Below are 21,627 nucleotides of genomic sequence, written 5' to 3'. Positions count from 1 at the left end.
GTCCTTGGATGTTTGCAGGGGACAAGTTTAAAGAGGAAATCCACCACCGGCTGTTTGGTTTTCTCAAAGTTGATTTGGAGATAGATCCACAGAGTCCTGTTTCCACTTTCTGAACAACAGTGCAACAGCTAAGGGAAAGACTTTACTCACAGCAGGTTCTTCATATGCATGGGCTTTATATACAGATGAGGTCATGAATGGTGATGAACTGTATGCCCTCTTGGTGTTGGCAGATATTCAATTCAGTTTATTTATATAGTGCCAATTCACCATACGTCACCTCAAGGCACTTTACAGTTCACCAGATCATAAAGTCAAATGTATACAACATTTTCTATCTAAGGAAAACCAGTTGATTGCATTGACTCGAAGGCAATCCCTCACACTAAGCATGATTGTAGCGACAGTGGAGAGAAAAAACTCCCTTTTAACGGGAAGAAACCTCCAGCAGAACCAGGCTCAGTGTGAGCGGCCATCTGCCGAGGCTGACTGGGGTTCAAGGAGACAGAAGCAGAGATACAAAAAGCAACTGTAAAAGGTGGCCCTGTCCAGGAAACACACAGCCAGGCAGACGAGCTCTGAGCCAACCCCCATGTCAGAGGATGAAGAGAGCACATCCAACCAGTCGCAGTCAGAGAAATGAGACTACACTGGAAAAACAGGCTGATCTCCAAAATCTATAAACAAATATGTTGATGGCAGCAGCACAGCTGATATTTCTCTCCAGGGTGCTGTCACAGCCAAACAGGACAAGATGAGGCGAAGCTACTATGAGAAAAAGCAGAGAGAGAATGTAAGAGATCAAACTAATAGATTTTGCAGAGTGGGAGAATAGAGATAGAATGAAGCAGAATGATGAAATGAAAGTACCTATGTCCTCCAGAAGTCTAAGCCTATAGCAGCATAACCATAGAGATAGCTCAGGATAACCTGAGCCACTCTTAAAGCTACAGTGTGTAATTTTCAGCGACATCTAACGTTCAGACTGCAGACCGCAGCAACATGAACATCTCCCCCCCACCGCTTCTCCCCCCCAACAGTACAGACAACAAAATGTCTTCCACGACGTCGGAATCACCTACCTTCTCAAGTGATGAGGTTTGTTTACATAGATAATTTTACAGATAGTATTTATTAGTATCTATAGTAGTATTTAGTATCTATTGTTCAGTACCGTCTCAGTTCATCTCTCTCAACTTGCCGTAGTTACTTTCGAGCGTAATGGGCGATCTCGCAATCGCTAGTTTGTTGGCTCTGTGCTGCCGTAGCGCAAAGATGTCTGTCTCCATGGCTGCGAGACCCGCTCCTATGTAATTATAAATAACGAATTCTAAGGCAACGCAAATATTAAGGTTAAGAGGCTGAGCTCGTAGATGATGATAAATAACATAGTTATGTATAATATATTACATTTCTGACTGTATATCCCTGTAATTATTACACACTGTAGCTTTAACTATAAGCTTTATCAAAACAGAAGGTCAATGTTCTATGAAACATTCAGCTCAGCTTAAGCTGTTTTGTTTTATTCCCTTTGGTTTAAATGGTTCTTTCCTTTATATAAAGGTTTTCAGGTATTTTATTAATGAGGGGTCGAACGTATTTCCAAGTGACTGACGGTTTTTGTTCTTCAGCTGTTTTCTTCCAAATGGTCTTTGCAGTAAAAATGCATACTGGAACTTTTATTTCCTGTGTTACACATATATATTTACCATAAATCCATTAATAGGGTTTTTTTTTTTAATAAATAAAAAAAGAAAAGAAAAATCAACTTAATGGTAACTGAAGGGGGATTGTGGAGGGTTCCATTACAGTTAAATTGTTCAACATATATGGTAATATTCCTGCTTTTAGTGGCTGAAACTCCAAGTGAGCTTTTTTGTTAAAATTGCTTACTTGGTTTAAAATTCAGTAGGAAAGCGATTTATATACTTTCATTGTTTCAAGAGTTTTAGATTTTTATTCCCCTTAAAATAGGTATCGTATTGCGATACGTTTATGCTGTCAATAGTATGACAGTTTTAAATTGTATTGTTGATGTAGAGTTATGCAGTGTTGAAATAAGCTTTGGAGAAATGTCTGTATCTAAAATAATGCAAAGTAGGGTAGATAATATTATCAAATATATCACATACATTTACTTAATATACAAAACAGCAAAACCCTAGACAAATTCAAAATGTAAGGAAACCACAGAAGAAGACTTACTGAAGAGCCCAAAATGCCTAAACGTAGGGAACAAAAGCATATTAATAAAAAATTTTGTCTGTAGTGCAGAAAATAAAACCCATCACAAGAAATAAAGCACTTGAGAACATTTATTGCACACAGAAAGGCAGATGGCATTAAAAGGAGTAAATAAAAGATCCTGAAAAGTAAGGAGTAATACAACCTCTGATGCCTGGTAACCACAACAACTTTTTTTTTTTTGTCAGGGACCAAAAATCATATGAACATACAATAAAGGTTTCTTGCATAAACACATCAGGTTTTACTCATTTTTCCAAGGCAACAATTCAGCATTTTATCCTGAATATGTAGATATGCGGCAAACCAAGAATGAGGTAGTTATTCAACCAAACAAAAACTTCCCCCAAAAAAACAAAAACCCAAACGTTAAAGTCACCCAGCATGACAAGAGCTTATGCAGGACTAAAGAGACGTTTCTGTGAAAGCAGCTGGAAGGCGCTTTTAATCTTGAGGGTCCTTGCTGTGAGGCTGATCCATATTTCCCCTCATTACAAGCTCACAAGATTAGATTACACGTGGCAACTGGATCAGCTTACATTACTGTGTCTGACCAGAAATAATGTAATGCCTGGACAGGTTTGCTTCATTGTCTTGAGTGAATTTTACGTTTACTAACAAGTTTTTGTTTAAATACATTTTTAGAGCAAGCCTCCCCCTTGATTTCGCCTCATTAGATGTTTTTCACTTCAATTAAATTGAGCCTATCTTGGAGTGATGGATAATAGCTTGAATTTGTAGACAAGTGAGCTGTGACATTAACATCCTCTCCTCTTATCACACTGTTTGGATAAATGAAAGTAGCAAATTGGTGCATATTAATAACAATTCAAGCTAAATCTAATAGTCAGTAGGAGTTGCTCTCTGCAGCACAGCAGAAAAAAAACGAAACATTTAGATGACATTAATCTGTTGCCGCTGTCTGATCTGAATCTCATCAAGATCAGTATAATTGTCTCTGGTGGGAGCCCATAGATTCATATGGAAATTATAAAGATGAAAGGGCAGAATAGGTGGAGGAGAAGGAAATTCAAGTGCCCAATAAGCAAAAGGTAGTTATCTCTTATAGATTAAAAGGATGAGGGAATCCAAATATGTCCAGCAGGGGGCTCCTTCTGATCACAAATAAAGTCAGCTACATACATTGATTTCTAAAATTAGACTCTCACACACTGATATAACCAACCTGGCATCATGAAAAAATAATTGTTCTGCAGCATTTGAGTAATCTGTGATTATATAAGGAAAGCACAATGCCTACGATTTTCGACTTGAAAAAGACAAAGCAAACAGAAAATGAATCAGAGAGATGTAAACCACAGTTGGAACAAACAATGACCATGTTAAAAATGAATAGTTAAACAAAAACATTCAGACCTTTAGATCAAACCTGTATTTAAATAAAGCAGAAAATAAAAGATTACTTATAGCAGTTTTACCATCTACTACTTACTTGTAAATGTTGCATATTGGCTATATAATTGTTTTAGGTAAAACAAGCAAAGTAGTGACCTAAATCTTTGTTAATGGGATACAAATTAAATAAGGGGTCAAATGAAAAAGGGTTTTTGCAGATAATCAAAACAGTTTCCATTAATTAGTGTTGCATTTTTGTGTACCATTAACTTCATGAAGAAATAAAAAAAGAGTCGTAAGCATTCAAATTAATATAAATACATCAAGCTGAAAAGCATCAAAGCTGCCAAAGGCCAGAGAATTCAGAGTGACACACAGTGCTGGTTAGTAACTGGGAAACCTGGATGTGGAGTATGAAGCAGCTCAGACAGTTCAAGTACATTTAAAACTAAAACATTTCATTCAAACCAAACCCCAGAAAAAAAAAAAAAAAGTCTGTTAGCTTTGGTGTGGTAGTCCGATTTCCTTTGTGAGGATGACATGTGGAAAAATGCACACAAGTCAGAGAAATCATCATTCATGACACCATGTAAACAGCATATATGTTAAAAATATACTCAGATGCATCCATTTCTTTATATTTTGCAGAAACTATAATTAACAACCTTGGTTTGTTATTACAGTGACAGCCAGCTTTGTTAAGTTATGTAGTCAGGTCCCTTTTTAAGCTCCATCAGAATTAGGAGAAATAAAAAAAAAGCTAAACAAATGTATATACAGAAAAAAAGGTAAATGAAATTATGTTACATTCATTAGAAATATTTATTATTTTAAAATACATTCTTTTCTGAAAGAGGAATCAGAGCTAAGATGGATTATTGGGAGATTTTGTCTTTAAAAAAATAAAAGAATCCTTAGCAAGGCTGGGGGCTATCTGCTAATCAAAACACCTGTTTCAGTTGAGTTCTACAAATTAAACAACCCTGAGCAAATATAGCCAGTTATTGTTGTTAAGTTTTTTTTCTTACAGACACAAGTTCTGTTTTTGTGAAAGGATCCTGATAAGCTGCAGGCTGTATTCATCCACCTGAGCAGCTGCAGCCCATCAGTCCACTATAAGTCTGCCAACAATGGAGTAATCTTCTGGATTTTATTTCATACTGGGATTTTTCCACCAGCATCAACAACAGCACATTTTTATTTTAAGTCTTTATAAAATTTATTGGCAGACTCGTGACCTGCTGATCGTCTGCAGCGATACAGCTGGCAGGCAGCTCTCATCGATGCAACATCAGCGTAAGGACAGTGAAGATGTTTGGCTATGAAAACTGACATCATAGCTTCTTTTCTTGTGAAAAGGGAGACTGCTTATTTTCTGCCAATTTTCAATGGCATTGCAGGAATACAAACATTTTTCAGCTGTGTGATGTCAGGGAAACTACTCTGGATGTTTTTAAATTGATATTTTTTCTCTTTTTTGAACAAAACAAAGAAAGAAAAATCCTGCCTTTACACTGTCTCTGAGATTCCAATTCAAAACACTGATGCCTTTACTGGGCCAGCAGGTGGGGAGAATGTAGATAATATCCAGAATAAAGATGTCGGTTTAACATTCTTCAAAACATTTGCAGCTCATATTTCTAGTTTTGAAACTTATCTCTCAGTAGTTTTTTTTTTTTTTTGAATGGCATTTGAAGTTTAATGAAAAAGAAAATCATGGCTAAAAAAAGAAATTTGCTGCAGTTGTGGTCTTAAGCAGAACGTGGGACTGCCCAAACTGGGTCTGTGTGCTATGGTTTTCACTAATCTTTGTTTAGCCAGTAAAATACATCAGATACAGACAGGACCTTCTTACACTTTAGGATCTTTTTAAAAGAAGCTACAATTTTCATACCAAAAAATTTCCTCGTAATATAGTCGTGATATTGTGTAAAGTGGCTCATAAAGCTACAGTCTTAAAGGTAAAGTGGAGAATGTTCTTTTTCTGGGTGGATCATCTAAATAAGTGGTCCTCCTAATAATGTTACACCGATACTGATACCAGTATTGAACAGGGCCCAGTTACTGCACTACCACCAATCGTATCGGTATCAGCGAGTACCAACAAATAGGGCACTGATACCATTTTGAAAGCCAAAAGTTTATTCAACTATTGTCACCCATTCCAGGTAGGCAATAAAAAGTTCTGCTGGATTCACTTTGTATTAGTCATTTTCCTGCTTCACAAAGGTAGGCAGCAGCTTGACAAAGCCATGATGGCAATTATTGTACATGCCAGTAGTATGCAGTTCTTCAGATATACACACACATATCAATTTCAAACAGATGGCATGCTATCGGTATCGGCCGCTACTGCACAGCCAGGTATTGGGGCCAAAAAATGGTATCGGCGCAACACTACTAATTGCCAATCATTCTGCTGATTCTGGCTTAGTGAAATCCTCCACTATACCTTCAACGACTCTGAGGATTTATTTAATTTTACAACCAACCAATGGAGACATGACATCCTTCTACTATAGCTTAAAGATTTCAAAAACCCCTAATAATTTATTCATATATTAAAATGAGCTATTCCTTAATTATTTACCCATAGAAAACTAAATAAAAAATGGCAGTCAGGATGTTTATAAGTAAAAAAAATAAGAAACACAAAATGCTTTGGCAATCTAATAAGTGCTCAGTACTGATGCGTGAGTTACATTATAAAAAATGGGAAGACAGTTGAACAAGAACGTCTCACGTCATCATCGAAAGTAAACAGAAACATCAAAACTTAATAGCACCTACATATGTGTTACTTAATGTCCTCATAATATAACTAAATAAAAGGACATTTTTCATGCTACATTCTTAGCTGACTAGTACCATCTTTTAAATACATTCTTATGGAGCACACTTTAAATAAATAATTTCCAAATCAGATGCATCGGCTGCACTTTGGTTACATAAGTTATTGTATGAACACCTGCATGAAATATAAGTATGCTCACTTAGTTTATTTCTATCGCTCTCATTTTTCCACAAACAGAGCTAAACATGAGATGGACCTACAGCCAGCTTATCTGAGTAATAACAGAGTGCGTCAACAATCCTGTTAAAAAGGCAAACAAATAATTCTTGAGGTCAATCCAACAACGATGAACCTGACGAAACAAAGTTATTCTGACGTCTCAAAACAAAACAAAATAGTCGATAAGGAATGCATTTCATCACAATAGGAGTTTGAAAGACAAGGGAAAATACATCAAATAAAGCACTGCAGATGGTTTTCAGCTGCATTCAAAACAAAACAGCAAACCCAGAATAAAAAGAACAAAGCCCACAGCACCCAAATGCTATTGTGAAGTGAACAACAGAAGAGGTCAGTTTTGAGTCTGGTCGATAAAGCAGAGGTGAAGAAGCTGTCAGACACAGCAAGGTCATCCTGTTCTTTTTTTTTTTGGCCTCTGGCCACAGCTTAGAAATTCTGGATGACAACCACCCGTGTAGCGGACCAAACGCCATGGCACTCTGCTCTCTGCTTACAAGGGAGGAAGAATGCAGTCGTTGGGGTCACATGTCCCAGGAGGTCCACGAGGGCCCGGAGAGCCAGGAGGGCCTCTTGAGGTGATCCCAGGTGGGCCTTCAGAAAGAGTGGAGTTAATTAGTGAAATAGGCTGCACAGTTTCCTTCACACAACGGTACCTACCTAACCCCATGGAAAAACCAAAGCCAGAAGGACATTGCTCCATCTGGCAAGCTGTAAGCAGAGCATTTCTAAGGATTTGATTGTGCAGTAAGAGGGCATAAATCCATAAAGCACTTGACAGGCAAGGTCTCAGCTCGCCCCCAACATGCCACAAATACAGATCAGGCGCTTCTGAAAAAGCAACTAAATATCAGGAAAACTGACTTAGCCTCCAAGCCACAAAGACAAGTATGATTTTATGTCATTGTCACATGTCTTTACAGCGTCAGATTTAGGAGGATGAGGACCCCGGGACTTAGGCCACTTTTGGTTCTATTTCAGGGGCTTGAACTAATAGGACACAAACCGCTTTCATTAATGCAGATTATAGTAAATTATAGTTTACTATATTACCCCCCCAGTAAGTATCAGTATTGTTTATATTCATAGCAAAAAACTTAATAATAGTAAACCACTTCTCCTGCTATGAGCCTTAGGGTAACAGAATATTTAATAGGTGCAAAAACCTACATTAATTCAATATAAACAGTATTTAATCTGACCAAGAAGTCAAGATCCAATAACTTCCCAAATTGATAATACATTCCTCTGTTTACACAGTAACGACAAAACACTATAGAACTAGATTTTAATTATAGGATAATAATTTTGTTTCTAGCTTTTGGAAAGCATTTTAATTAAGTCGTTAATAACCACAAAAAAGACAATAAGAATTTTTGTTATGAGGAAATGAATGAAAAAGAAAAGGAGGGGTAGAAGGAAAATAAAGGGACAGCAAAAGTATCCAAGGACAGAAGGAGGGATCAAATAAAGATGAAACAAAGCTGTAGAAACAGAAGAAATAGAAATAGGAAGGAAGAAAATAAGTAAAGCAGGATGAAAGCAAGGAATGAAGGCTAGAAAGACGACCTGAATATCTAACTGAAGAAGGACTGAGGCAAAAAAAGATAAAATAGTGGAAGTGACAAACATACAGTATAAAAGAAACAAATGAAGGATGAAAGAAGAAGAGTAACAAAAAAGAACTGAATGATAGAAAAATGAACAAACAAGGAAAAAGAAATGGAAAGAATAATCCAAAGAACAAATGAAGTAAGGGAGGAATTATAGAGGGAACCATGGAAACAAAATAAACTCTGAAAGGAACAAAGGAAGCCTGCATGGATGAAAGAAAAGACTGCAGGACAATAAAAGTAGCGTGATATTTAACTGCAATGAAAGCTCCTGGGTTATCAAGAATAAACATGGAATCGATTTCATTAGTCATAGGGTATTGGACTGTCTCTTGGTATTTGGAAAGTCCTGTTCTTAAATGACTCAGATCAATACGGGAATGAAAAAAGACCCTGATTGGCACATAGTAACTGTCAATATGTTATATTGTTTGTTATATTGTATGTACACATAACTGTTGAGGTTTGGTATTGAATCAAATAATTAGTCTAAATCATTCAGATGCAGCGCATTTACAGTATGTTAAACCTTTTATGTAAAAAACAAAAAACTTGACTTGGGGGCAATCAAACAATGACTGCATTGTATGATAAGCATGGTTTAAAATGTACTTTTTTGTATTTTTAAAGTAGAGGTAAGTTTTATTGGGGTAGTGTTTGGGAATGTACTGGTAAAACATTCTGTTCAAAAGTGATTTTGCACATGTTCACCAAATCTGTTTTAGACACGTATTAATACTGAAGGATATCTCAATTACAATAAATGAATTCCTCAGCTGCTCTAATGAGAATGAAAAGGAGAACAAATGTTTCTCTGCACTCTTATGCACCGAGGTGATTATGGCATCTGGGACATTATCCCATCTCGAACAGCTTGTTGAAGCCGCAGAACAGACGACTTCTCATTTACGGTCGCCACTGTTTATATTCTGGTCATCAAACACAGTGGCCGGCATTAACACTGTCTTTTAAAAAGATCTCGATAAGCCCATAAAAAAAAAAAAATCCTCGGCTTCGGTCGTCCCAGAAGACTGTCCATTACATCACTCAGAGCTGAGACAGCCCAACAAAGGCTGCTCACTTCGAACAAAGAGACCTGCTTGGCCTTTACTGCACTGTGATAACACAGCTTGCCCCTTCCATCACTGCCATAGCTGTCTGCTGCTTAACTCCTCAAACAAACAAAGTGCCTTGGTAACTGTTAACACAGACTGTAAGAGGACGGAGGTGTTTGTTGGGTTTGTGTGCTCAGGGGATGTTAACACTAATAATGAGTAAGTACAGACAAGTGTTTTACTTTTAGATGTAAGGTAAAGAAAAAAACAAAACACTGAGATGGATCATCTAGTAGTGCTAAATAAATAATTTTTGAGTCTCATGCATTGTAATTGTTTTTGCTCCAGTGTCAACCTTTCTACTTGAGAAGCACTGATATTGCAGCCTAACACAAGCAGCTTTAGTTCTCAAAGTAAATCTCCAGTAAGTAACTTATTCCTGTCTTTGGACTCTGAGGAGAACCAGCTCTATAAAGATGCCAAGGATCCCGGAAAGCTTTCATCATGAAGAAATGTTGGCTAGAAGATAGAAACTTCTCCTGTAGGCTACAGGGGAACTTGTAAATCTAAAGGTGTGGAGAAAAAAAAAAAACAGGCACTCCAAGAAACCTGTGGACCTGCATTCATATCAGTCGGTTTGAAGAACTTTCTGATTTTTTACCAAGATCTAGCTACGGCTTACGTCTAACCCCCACCAGTTATGCCGCAGGTGCTTCCCATAACCGAGCACCTCTAGAGATGATTTCTTTCAACAGCTGTGATTTATCCTCTCCAGCAGAGCTGCAGCCAACTTTCCTTTCCCCCTGCACACACATTATGCACAGATTGCATGAGTGACTTCAAGTTCAGTGATAAAGTCCTGCTGTCACAGGCTTGAAGTAAGAGAAGTAATCCCACTTCTCAAACCAGCGGGGGAGATGTGCCAACATCCTGGATTGGTCTTTTTTGCTTGGGAAGATAGAACGGTAGGATTTTAGGTTTCAGATGCCATTTTCCATTACTACAGAGTTTTCTCTTCCCTGGGGGTGGGGATTTTTTCTTTTGTTAAAGCAGCATGAGGGTTTAACAAACAAAATGCTGTCTGAGTGCTGCATTTTTTGCCATCAAGATGAATTTAGCATTTGATGACCAAGAAAACAGTAAAGGTGTGACTTTTGACAGAAGTCTAATACACTTAAGTTTCTTTCAACAGAAGAGAAACTGTAGGAAAAAGTGAAAGTGGAGGAGAATAGTTGTCAATGCAACTTCTGGTCATTCTGACCTAAAAGGTGCAGCTTAGAAAAATGCTCTTCACATTTCTTTTTACTTACTTTAGTGCTTAAATTACCATAACATAGCGGTTGGAGTAACATCAGAACTCAAAGCTTGAAAGAAAAGTTAAATAGCATGATTTACATTCCAACATTTATTATTTATAAGGTTTGATGATGGTTTGGCTGAGTAAAACTTTACAAATGGCTGTTTTTGTCTTTCATATAAAACCATGATGTAGCTAATGGTGCATTTGGTTACTTATAGTTCTAGCTTATCCCATTGCAGTGCATAATGTTGGGCGTATGGAAAAGTCGAATTCTAAATTGCGTAGGCTCAATAATGATAAATGATCACATTAAGGGTCATCATCTCCTCTCTGGTTAAAGCAGTGTACAATGTTTGTTTGCAAAACAGCTTAAAGTTTAGTCTTCTTCTGTAACATTTTTACTTTGTGGGAGCATTCAAAGAAAGGAGGATATTTTGTTTTCCTCTTTGAACATCGTTTCAAGATATTCCATGGTACTTAAACCAATAGTTATTTAATAGGATTTAATCATGAATTTAATTTTTTAATTTAATTTGAAAAGGTTTCATTTGTGCTCTGTGAACTATTTCTATGTTTAAACAGCATTTAAATGGTCTGGATTATTTGCCTTCTAGGAGACAATTCCTCATCAGTTTCCCAGCAGAGCCAGCCAAAAATGACTTCAAAATCTAATTTATGTACTGTGATATGTATAGAATTGTTTTTATTATTTTTATTTTTTATCATAGTGGGATATATAGAGTCATATTCAATGTGGCAGTAGGCAGAAAATAGTAATTAACACAATTAACAAACATAAAAGGTTTGAAAACAACAGTGTGTGTTACAGACTGTATAATGTGCTTCACTTGAATTGAAAATACGAGTTAAGAAACATGTGAAGCTAAGCTAACAAGCTAAACTAACACTATTTAAAGCTTATACTATCTAATGCTAGCCTGTTATAATAGTACTTGTACCCTTTAACTGATTTAATAGTTCAAGATATTAGTTACCAAAACATGCTGGGACAAGTAGAACATCCCCTAACCAAATGGTCCAAAATTTCAGTCCAACTCAGCTGCAAGCAAGCAGGCACTAAAAATATTAACTGCTCCACCTTACTGTTACTAATGGAAAGCCAAAAAACCCCCCCAAAAAGTGACCCAAAGCTATTTGCTCTGACTTGGTACTAGCAGGGGCGGATCTAGAAAAATATTTATGGGGTGGCAAGAGGGGGGCAGGAATTTTTTTAGGGGTGGCAACATATGGTATTTGTTTACACTGAATTTAATCACAGTTATCACAGTTTGGTGTTTCATGTGAAACAGTTCATATTAATAATACATCGTACAATGTGATCTCAATTAATAGGAGATAGAAGAATGATAACACTACTTCTAGAGGGGCCTTATGACAGGAAAGGTATTAAGGTAAGACACAGGTGCTGAGTCGCAGATGTGTGAGATTGACTGTCAGAGAGGCAGCTTTGCAGCATTTGCACAAGAAGAAACTATAGAAAGAAAAAGTTTCCCATCAGAGATCTATGGACTGAGCTGCACTAAAGTGAGCAGAACTACACAGTAGAAATAAATGGGTCAAGGCACCCAAACAAGGTACTGGACATCCATGTAATGTTTACTCTGAACACACATTTACCCCATTTGTTCCTCAGTAACTTGACATACAGCAGTTAAGGCAACATGAAAGGGACATTTCATGCATGTAAATATGCTGTAGATAGAGCTGCATATGGAGGACCAACTCTGCCATATTTAAAAATAAATACAGAAATAAATAAATGCTCAATAAATAAATAAGCATACAATTAATTGCCACCAAAAATAAAATCAACAAATAAATGTAATTAGAAATTATATTATAATGGCAGGCAGAAATGTTAAAAGGACAGGCAGAAAGAAATAGCGGCGAAGAAATAACTAGGGTAAAAAAATACAAATGAAGAATAAAACAGACAAAAATACGATAACATGCACATAAATAAATACTTAAAAAAATAAGTAATTAAAAAATGAAGTTGAAGATAATAAATGACAAAAAAATAAATAAGGTAAATATTAAAAAGGCAAAGAAATAAAGAAGCCAATTAAAAGAGTTATATACCTTTATGACTAGCTGGATAATTTAATTTCTACTTACATTTATTTGTTGTTTGTATTTTTGGTGGCAAATAATTGTATGGCTATTTATTTATTAAGCATTTATTTATTTCTGTATTTATTTTTAAATATGGCAGAGTTGGTCCTCCATACTGCTGTATCAACAAATCAACAAAAAGGCGGGTTCTGTATGTTACATCAAAATCTCCACAAATCTGAAAAGAAGCAACATAAAAATACATTTTGCTTGTGAGTAGGTTCATACGGGTCATTTCTGGATAGTTTCATATTATATATAAAAAAAAAAAGAAACAACAACACTGCTTCATATTAAGCAGGATTTACACCAGTATCACATTTTTAACTTTTAACACTTTTGGTTTTATTAAAGGAAATATCAGATTTTCTCAGGTGCCAAAACAAAATGTAACGGCTCTGTAAAGGTTCACCAGAGAGCAAACATAAAGTTAACATGACTATAACAGCTGAATGCAGCGATTTCCATGTTGCTCAGCAAAACGCTTCACAACTTTATTTAGATCCAATGCCTTTGTGCATTTTGATTTGAGTAAAACCAAACTTAACAGTCTCTTTTCTGTCATAGTTGACCGCAAATATGTCTTTATGAGGCTGAGACGTCAGGCCTAACTAACATCATAGTTAGAGAAATGACGATCTGCAACCTGATTTTTATCATCTCAAAAATCAGCATTGCAGCTATGCTAGCAACATTGTGCTTTCATTATGATTTAATTTCTCTATAGATAGTTAATCAATTTTTACCTGTTTCATCCCGTTTCTCCTCTCCCCATCACCCCTGGCTCCCTCGCTTTGCCCCATTCGGTTTTCAAAACAATCAGTCTCAGTCGCTCTCTTGTCATCTCGTGCTGCATTCACTGCAGTCCGACATTGGAAATTAGCGGACGTAATTCTCAAATGATCCATAATTTATAAGCCTCGCCACCCCTACCGCCAACAGGGGTGGCAGCAGGGGTGGCAAGGCTGTCATTTAGGGTGGCATTTGCCACCCCATGCCACCCCAGTAGATCCGCCTATGGGTACTAGTGAAAATAAGTGATGACATAAAACTGTTCTGCTGTCGACACCAACTGGATGATTTTCTCTATACACTACGACATTTAAGAACATCTTTCTGTGATCTTAGGGAGTCCATAATTCATAGAGTTCCTTAAAGCAATCCATTCTTTCACAAATGCATGCTAAAGCAGCATGGTTGGTATTGAACACCTAAAATCTAGGCGTCGGATGGGTAAGCCAAGACATTTGGCAATGGATCATGCTTTGCAGTGGGTGAGTGTTTTCCTGCATAATATTCCTATTTTACCTGTTTAGTCAGTAATAAATGGTGTTGTATAAAAACTGGCCAATGCCAGAATGCCACTCTTGCTGCAGTTCTCAAGCACTGAGTGTTTTTGCCTTCCTTATCATCTTGTTCACTGTATGTAGGAGCATCAACATCCTTCTTGTCACAGTTGTAGTGTTTTTTGTTGTTTTTTTCACACAAATAGTTAAGACTTACTAAAATATATGAGGTTCCTGGACAAGCAGAGTACTGTTATAAATTTTATCTTTTAAATGAATATGCTTTTATTTTTGTTTTCTCACCTGGTGGCCCTGTGGGTCCTGGATCTCCTGGTAAACCGAAGCCAAGCTGTCCTCGCTCTCCTTTCTGACCTCTGTATCCTGAGGGCACAGAGACGTACCATTATGTGAGCCAATACATAAGAGTAACTGAGTGGTGTCCTGTGTATAAAGTGCAAAGTACAGTTAGCCAAATTCAAACCAATGCCACAATTTGTTAAAGTGTCCACATGGCAACACATTTTTGCAACCTTTATATCTGCCAAAGAAGAAAGACATCTTTATATTTTTATCTGTGCTTTCAGTACAAAATGTTTGGCCCTCTTTTTCTAAGGGTTATTAGTTTAGTCTGTAGACGCTCACAGCTCAGAGCTCCAAAATATTTGATATTTTAAAATATTAAAAGATGTGCTCACATATTATCAAAACAAGAATCATCAAACAATCTATCTACAGGTTACTTAAAAGGTGTAATGGACAAGGAAAGGAAAATCTTTCAAGACTCTCAGCAGAAAGTAAGGATTAGTTCAACAAGGCATCAGATATGTAGGTCACCTCAGGCATTTAAACTCATGAGACAAGTGGGTGAATAAAAACAGACAAACCAAAACACACACACACACAAAATGTTATGGTTGCTGATGAAAATATTAGCCATGGTTCTTCTATGTTATGTTTATGTTTTTTTTTTTATTGGTAAAATTGATGAAGATAACGAATAAAACAATTCATTAAAAGCATAGCAGCTTGAAAAACTTTAAGTTGCATACATTTATTCAGTGGAAAAAAGTAGAAAAAACGATTTTAGCTAAAGCTGCAGCATAGTCAGCAAAGTCAGAGCAATAATTACATTGATGAACCAAGTTGAACTCGCTGCTATGAACGCTGAGCCGCATGGTACAGGACGAAGAAAACTACAAAAAAAACTGTCCAAAGCACAAGAATAGCTTATATTTCCTTTTTTGATTATGAAATTTCATTAAATTAATGATTTTTGTTGATTTATATTTAAAAAAGAGACTGCAAACAATGTAAAACATAGAAATGAAATGTTTCGCGAATGTTAAAAATGTACAATTAGGAAATGGACCACACAACAGGCCAAGCTAACTGCAACACTCTTAGGTGTAGATGATGTTACGTTAAGAAAAAAAACGCAAAACAGCCTCAGTAATGTATTTAAAAACAGGTCTGGATAATAATAAGAGATACAGCAGCTAGATCGCATGACTTTGATAAATAACTAAATTAGGGCTGGATCAATCGTGATTAATTGATTGTTGAAATAATTGTCAAATAATTTAGTGAGCTATTAGCCCTAAAACGTGCCTTTTGCTGACACATCAACACAAATAGAGCAGGAATTATATTAAATTGTAAAAAAAAGTATTTTGCATTAAAGTAAAAAAAAAAACATTTTCATCTGTAAATTTGCTCTATCCAGACCTCCATAATTGGAAACATTTTAGCTTCACCTTGTTTAATTTCATTAAAACAATCCTCTTGGCTATCCAATTATTAATCGATTAATTGAAAAATAATCGAATGATTAATCGATTTGCAAAATAAACTAAACTAAATTTAACATATTACAGCAATAATGCTTCCGTCTTTGATTTTGAGCTTTTTGGCTTTTTTTGTTGAGAAAAAAATTTAAATAGGAAATGCTGACAGGCTTTCAGGAAAGTTATTTTTACGGTAAAAGCATGTATTATATTGAATGGATGTTTGATCTCCGAAGTTTAAAAAATAAATAGCAAAATAACAAAAACAAAATATATGATATAAAATAAATAAATTTATATATATATATTTGGCCGAATGTAGGTGTACAAGCTGACGTATAACTAACTGACCTGCATAAAATAATGAAAAATACCCCCACAGATTTTTAGACAGGATTTTTATTTTTAAAGAAATGTTCTAAATTTTGGGACAATATAGTCTGATAAAGAGTACGTTTATATACATGTTTAAGCCAGAATGATTTGACATTCAAATATGACTTCCTTTCGACTTTTTCTAACTAACTAAATATTTTAAAACCTATACAATTGAGCTTTATTGAAACTATTTTGCAAAGAAGAGTGCCTCACAAATTCCTCAAAATGATGAAAAAGGTTTTTGGATGTTGTTACTGTGAAAGACTTGGTTTGGACAGCTCTCTTCCTATAACAAAATCATCATTTCACAAGTCCTTTTTTATTTACGTTTTACTAAGTGAGAATAAATGGTTTGAAAGCTGGCATTTAGATTGACATAAGGAGTTGGAAATTGCCAACAAAATTAAGGAGGCTGCATGCCTACGAAAATGTAAAACAAAAATAATCTTAGTAAATAAAATAAAATAAATTAAAAACACAGCCCATACATTAACAAATCAGACCAGGCAGTGTTGGTGTTTATAGCAAAATACACACAATCAACCTTTAAAAGCTTTTCTCTGCATGCAAAGCTGGTGAGTCCTTACAGCAAAGAACAGCAGCATACCAAGTAAAAAGGCAAGGGGCCAAAACAATATTTCCCCATGAGGCACTTAAAGTAATGGAGTCTCACAACCAGTGGTTGCATGGAGTGCATCAGAAACATTGACAGGAGTATCAAGCATCTTGCTGCCTGGCCCAGAGGGGAAACGCTTCAACGCTTACATGTCAGAGAAAATCTCGGAAGAAAAGGCTCATGAGTGCTCCAAAACGGAATCTAAAAGAAAGAGGGTCTATCCACACATCGCCGCAGTAATGAGACTTCTTTCAACACTCAGAGGGCCGGGGTCATTCATTCAGGCAGGAGACGTTCATGGAGAAAAGTGCACTGTACCTTAAGCAAAATGAAAAAAATTTACTGAATGGCACACAAAGCAATAAGCTTGGGTGCCAAGGCAAATTGTTGCAACCTGATGAAATCGAAAATGTCACACATGGGGCGCTTGGTCCAAAATAAATTGTTTCCAGGGCCACTAATGGACAAAATACAAAAAAAAAGTAGATATGGCCATCTAATACTGTTCCATTGTTGATTGATAAGGCTGCAGCTCTACACCTCATGTGCACCACTATAAACATCATCGACAGCAACAGCCATCAATTCATGCTAACAGCATGCCTTGATAAATAAAAAAAACAAAACAAAACTTTCTACATTAAGCCTTTCCATTAAATTCACGCAGATAAGACATCTATCTTAAAAAAAAAAAAAAAAAACAGAGTAACAGAAGGCACTGACTGATTATAAAGAAAAAAAACATTTGTTTCAGTCAATATTAATAACTACACAGAAACTAAAATCACAAGATAAAAATGTAGGCAACTAAAAAAAGAGAAATAAAATGAAGAGTTAATTAAATATGTAATGACCTACACTTACACTGAGTTTTTTCAATTGCTACTTAAAAAACAAAGAAAGAATAAAACAAAAGAAAATTACCAAGATACAGCACAAAAATACAATAAAGGAAATGCTGCTTTTTAAGCTTGTGTATTCAAAGTCATGGTGTGACAGCTGGAGACCTTATCCCTTGTGCAATCATGCCACAAACAAGAAAAAAATGAATAAAAGAAAGACAATGATTTCAACAGGGTAATTTTTCTCCATAAACAATTCATTTTGCCACAATAGGGAAGAAGTCAAATTGGATATTCCAGAGGAGCATGGTCTTCAGCGAAGGATGACGAGAAATAATGAGGAAATATTACCACAAACTCTCTAACCAGTTGAGTGGATCCACAAGTTAACAGAGAAAAAAAAGAAGTTTTTGGATTCTTGTTGTATTAAGAAAAATAACTTTTTTTCTTTGGTTTTTAATAAATATTTATTCCAAAGCTGCATCGTCAATAGCCTATAAAACACACTTGTAAGGCATAAAAAACAAGAAAACAGGCAAACATAATCAAAGACGTGTAATGCCTGTGGCATTAACACAGGGCAAACATTATATTGGAGTGGTTGACTACATGAAAACAGTGGAAAACCAGATATTTAAAACACTATTTAAAAAAGACAAACATCAAACATCAGGCTGAATGTTAACTGTTTTAGCTGAGAAAGGAATACAAAAATTTTTTAATATTATTTATCATTAGTTTCTTAAATTCATAAGTTTACATACTATGCTTGAAGCATATTTTGGAGAGTCCAAATGATGATATATTTGGCATAAAAATAAAATCCCCACTAAACTTAAACAGAGCCAAACAGAGTTGATATATATGAAAACGCCTCAAACATGCTGTTTTTTTTTTTTAGCAGCATCATCTGGGAATCTAAATAAATCAGCAAAAAGGTGCCACATTTGTTTAAACTAACTTATGCAAGTATAAACATCATGGGAATGCCAAGCTATTGTGATGTTCAGAAAGGAGATGATATTTGTGTCTAAGGGACTATAGTGTTGGTTTGAAATGTGCATATCAGCAAAAACAAACAGGCTCGTAAAGATAGAAAGGTACTAGAAGAGGATGTCATTATCAAAAGAGAGACAAATCCTGTTCTGGCATGGGCTGAAAGGCCACTTAGTGGAGATGAAGCCATTATTTTCAAAGCAACATAAAAATCCAGGCTATAGCTTGCAATTGCATACAAAGAGAAATATCCTATTTTTGGAGACGTTGTGTTTTTATAAAACTATATTTGAAGTATTTGGCCACTCTGATTATCTGCGTAAGCCTTAGAAAACTATTGTAACTGGGAAAGATGGCAGTGGCATCATGTTTTCTATATAAACATACTCAACAAGTCAGACTATGCATTTTAATGAACCTCATTCATCAGATTTAAAGTACCGTCTGATAATAGTCTTTGCGCATGAATTAAACATAACTCCCCAAAAAATAATTTTTAAACAATCTGATGTAATATTCTAATCTCAAAGGTAATGTTTTCATTAGCTCTAAGTGGAAATCATCATAATTAACAGAAATAAGGGCTTGAAAACATGCGTGTGTGTAATTTATCTGTATAATGAGTTTCACTTAAAGATTGGAGTTACTAAAGTAAATTAACTTTACAATAATGTTCTCATTTTTTCAGTATGATTGTAGATTGTATTTGAGGAAAGAAAATTATCTGGGATTATTGAGGCAAAAGAACAAGACAGTAGGCAGGAAGTTAAAGCTTGAGCAGAAATACGTTTTATGAATAAATAATGACACTAATTAAACAACCAAATTAAAAAAAGGAACAAAAGCAGGAAAAAATTAATATTTTGGAGTGGCCATCAAAAATCCTGGAAAAGTGTGTGCAAGCAGGAGAGCCTACAAAGTTGGAAAAGTTGCACAAGATTTGTCAGAGTGACTGGAGCAAAATTCCAGCAAACTCTTATAAGAAGCCCATGCAAGTATAATCAAACATTATGACCCAGTTTATATAGCTCAAAAACCAGTTTAACCAAATACTAAGTAGGTAAACTTATGAATATTAAGAACATTCTTAAAGATTCTGGGCAAACTCAGATTTTTCTGATATTTTTTGGCAAATCAGAATGAAAAACAATATGTCCTTTTTTTATAAGTGAATGTAAATATCTGGTTTCAGCACATTCAATACATTATTCATGAATGAAACTAGCATTGTAAGTTATAGCTTTGAGTTAATGTGTAAATGGTCTTGAGCAATGTGAGGTAGATACAAAAGTTTAAAGACAAAGGCCAGTGCAACAAAGCCTTGGTGTGCACCAATACATGAAAAAGTCCTCTTTAAAAGCTATACCATAGTTCTACTGCGGGCACAATATAAATCTAAGTATGTTAAAGTGGAAAGCCTGACCAGCAAACCATTAGTGTTGTGTGAGCAGTCAGAGAGTAAGGATTAGTCTTATAATGAATGTCCACCTTCCAACCTGACTACGCTCCTTTTGTATTTCAGAAACTCTCTCTCCTTGAGTGAGGTATCAATAATGGAGCTCTTTCCTGTCCGCACTGATAACACTTTCTCTTATTCACAGCCAATTCTTCGTTTGTCTTCATATTTCCCAGAGAGCTGCAGTGCACCACACTCCTGGCCTTTTCCTCTGCTCCCCGCCCCTCAGTCTGCATTGATATATGGGTCTATGCAAGAGAAAAATACTCATGAATCCATACACAGTATAACTGTCAGCCTGACCCCATTCCAAGCAATCTACAGCAATTCAGATCAGCTCTTCTCATAACAAAAACATGCATGAGTCAGTTGTTGTTATGAGATTTAGGATGGTGCATTTTTATACGGTAGCTCTTCCTTCTTTCCAACATAGACCAGGCAAGAATACAGCTGGCTGCTCTAGATTTTACTGTATTCTTATACCGTAGCTCTTGGGCAGGATATATATACAGTGTCCTTTAAAGCATTATTATATCTTAAACCTTTACACATTTTATTATGTTAGAAATAAGAACTTCTTTGCATTTTCATATAGATAGATAGATAGATAGATAGATAGATAGATAGATAGATAGATAGATAGATAGATAGATAGATAGATAGATAGATAACTAACATTAAGTGTTCAAATATTGTAAATCTAAAGGGAATCATATCCATTTTAAATTTTTTTTATAGGTAAAACGGTATTTCAATAAATGACAATTAGACATGAGGCTAGTATATTTCTTCACCATCCAGAACAAATACTAACTTACCTTGGTAAAATCCGAAGCATTACATTTTCTCACATTATTTCTTGTAAATAGGCCCAGGCTAAGGCTGGGGACTGGAGAGCATCTCTGAAATTGGTAAGATATAAGTCTGACCTTTGACTGCCATTCTAACCACAGGGTTTCATTTTAGCTTTGGCTACATGGTTTCTCTTCTTTTCCAAGATGCAGCCTTGAACAGGTTTCCTTTTAAGATTATCTTGAATTTCAGCTTCCCATCATCTCTAAATAGCTTCCTTGCCTGTGATTACAACCCCCCCCCCCCCAAATAAATACACACAACATGATGATGCAACCACTGCTTTTCTCCATATGAATGGTATGTTCAGTTTTAATTTTTCCATGTAGGCAAAACTCTCTCTTCTTTCACATGTTTACCATCTACTCTATATATCTTTTGGGAAACTGCAAACTGGACCTCTTATTTAGCAATGGCTTTTTTTTTTTGTTGCTATTTCTTTTTCCAAAAATCCGATTTGTTCAGTGCAGAACTAATAGCTCTCCTGTCAAATGAATCTTCACTCTGAGCTGCAGGGTTGTATGGATGAGTTACAATGGGTCTCTTGGCAGCTCCACTCAGGTCCAGTACTCGAGAGCAGCTATCCTGACACATTCAGATGGATTCCTTTCCTAACACACCTCAATAATAGGAATGGATTATTACTAGGCTTCTTTGGAGCCGAATGAAATGCTAATGA

At 35.8% G+C, this 21,627-nt stretch overlaps 1 protein-coding gene across 1 annotated transcript in view; it reads right to left on the bottom strand.

The window, feature by feature from the left end:
* Positions 1-7,036: 7,036 nt before the first annotated feature.
* Positions 7,037-21,627, bottom strand: part of LOC119790728 (collagen alpha-1(XIX) chain) — a 178,731-nt gene continuing 164,140 nt past the window's right edge. Inside the window, exons 51-52 of the mRNA XM_038296417.1 lie at positions 14,328-14,405; positions 7,037-7,228 (exon numbers count right to left, since the gene is read on the bottom strand). Of these exons, the coding sequence (XP_038152345.1) occupies positions 7,128-7,228; positions 14,328-14,405 (179 nt within the window). The 3' untranslated portion in view covers positions 7,037-7,127. The remainder of the gene's footprint in view (positions 7,229-14,327; positions 14,406-21,627) is intronic.

Source organism: Cyprinodon tularosa, unplaced genomic scaffold (genome assembly GCF_016077235.1).
Source record: "Cyprinodon tularosa strain WSP-4 unplaced genomic scaffold, ASM1607723v1 ctg37, whole genome shotgun sequence".
NCBI classification, from domain to species: domain Eukaryota; kingdom Metazoa; phylum Chordata; class Actinopteri; order Cyprinodontiformes; family Cyprinodontidae; genus Cyprinodon; species Cyprinodon tularosa.
Note: the sequence above shows the minus strand (reverse complement) of the source record. Positions and strands in the feature narration are given on the sequence as shown.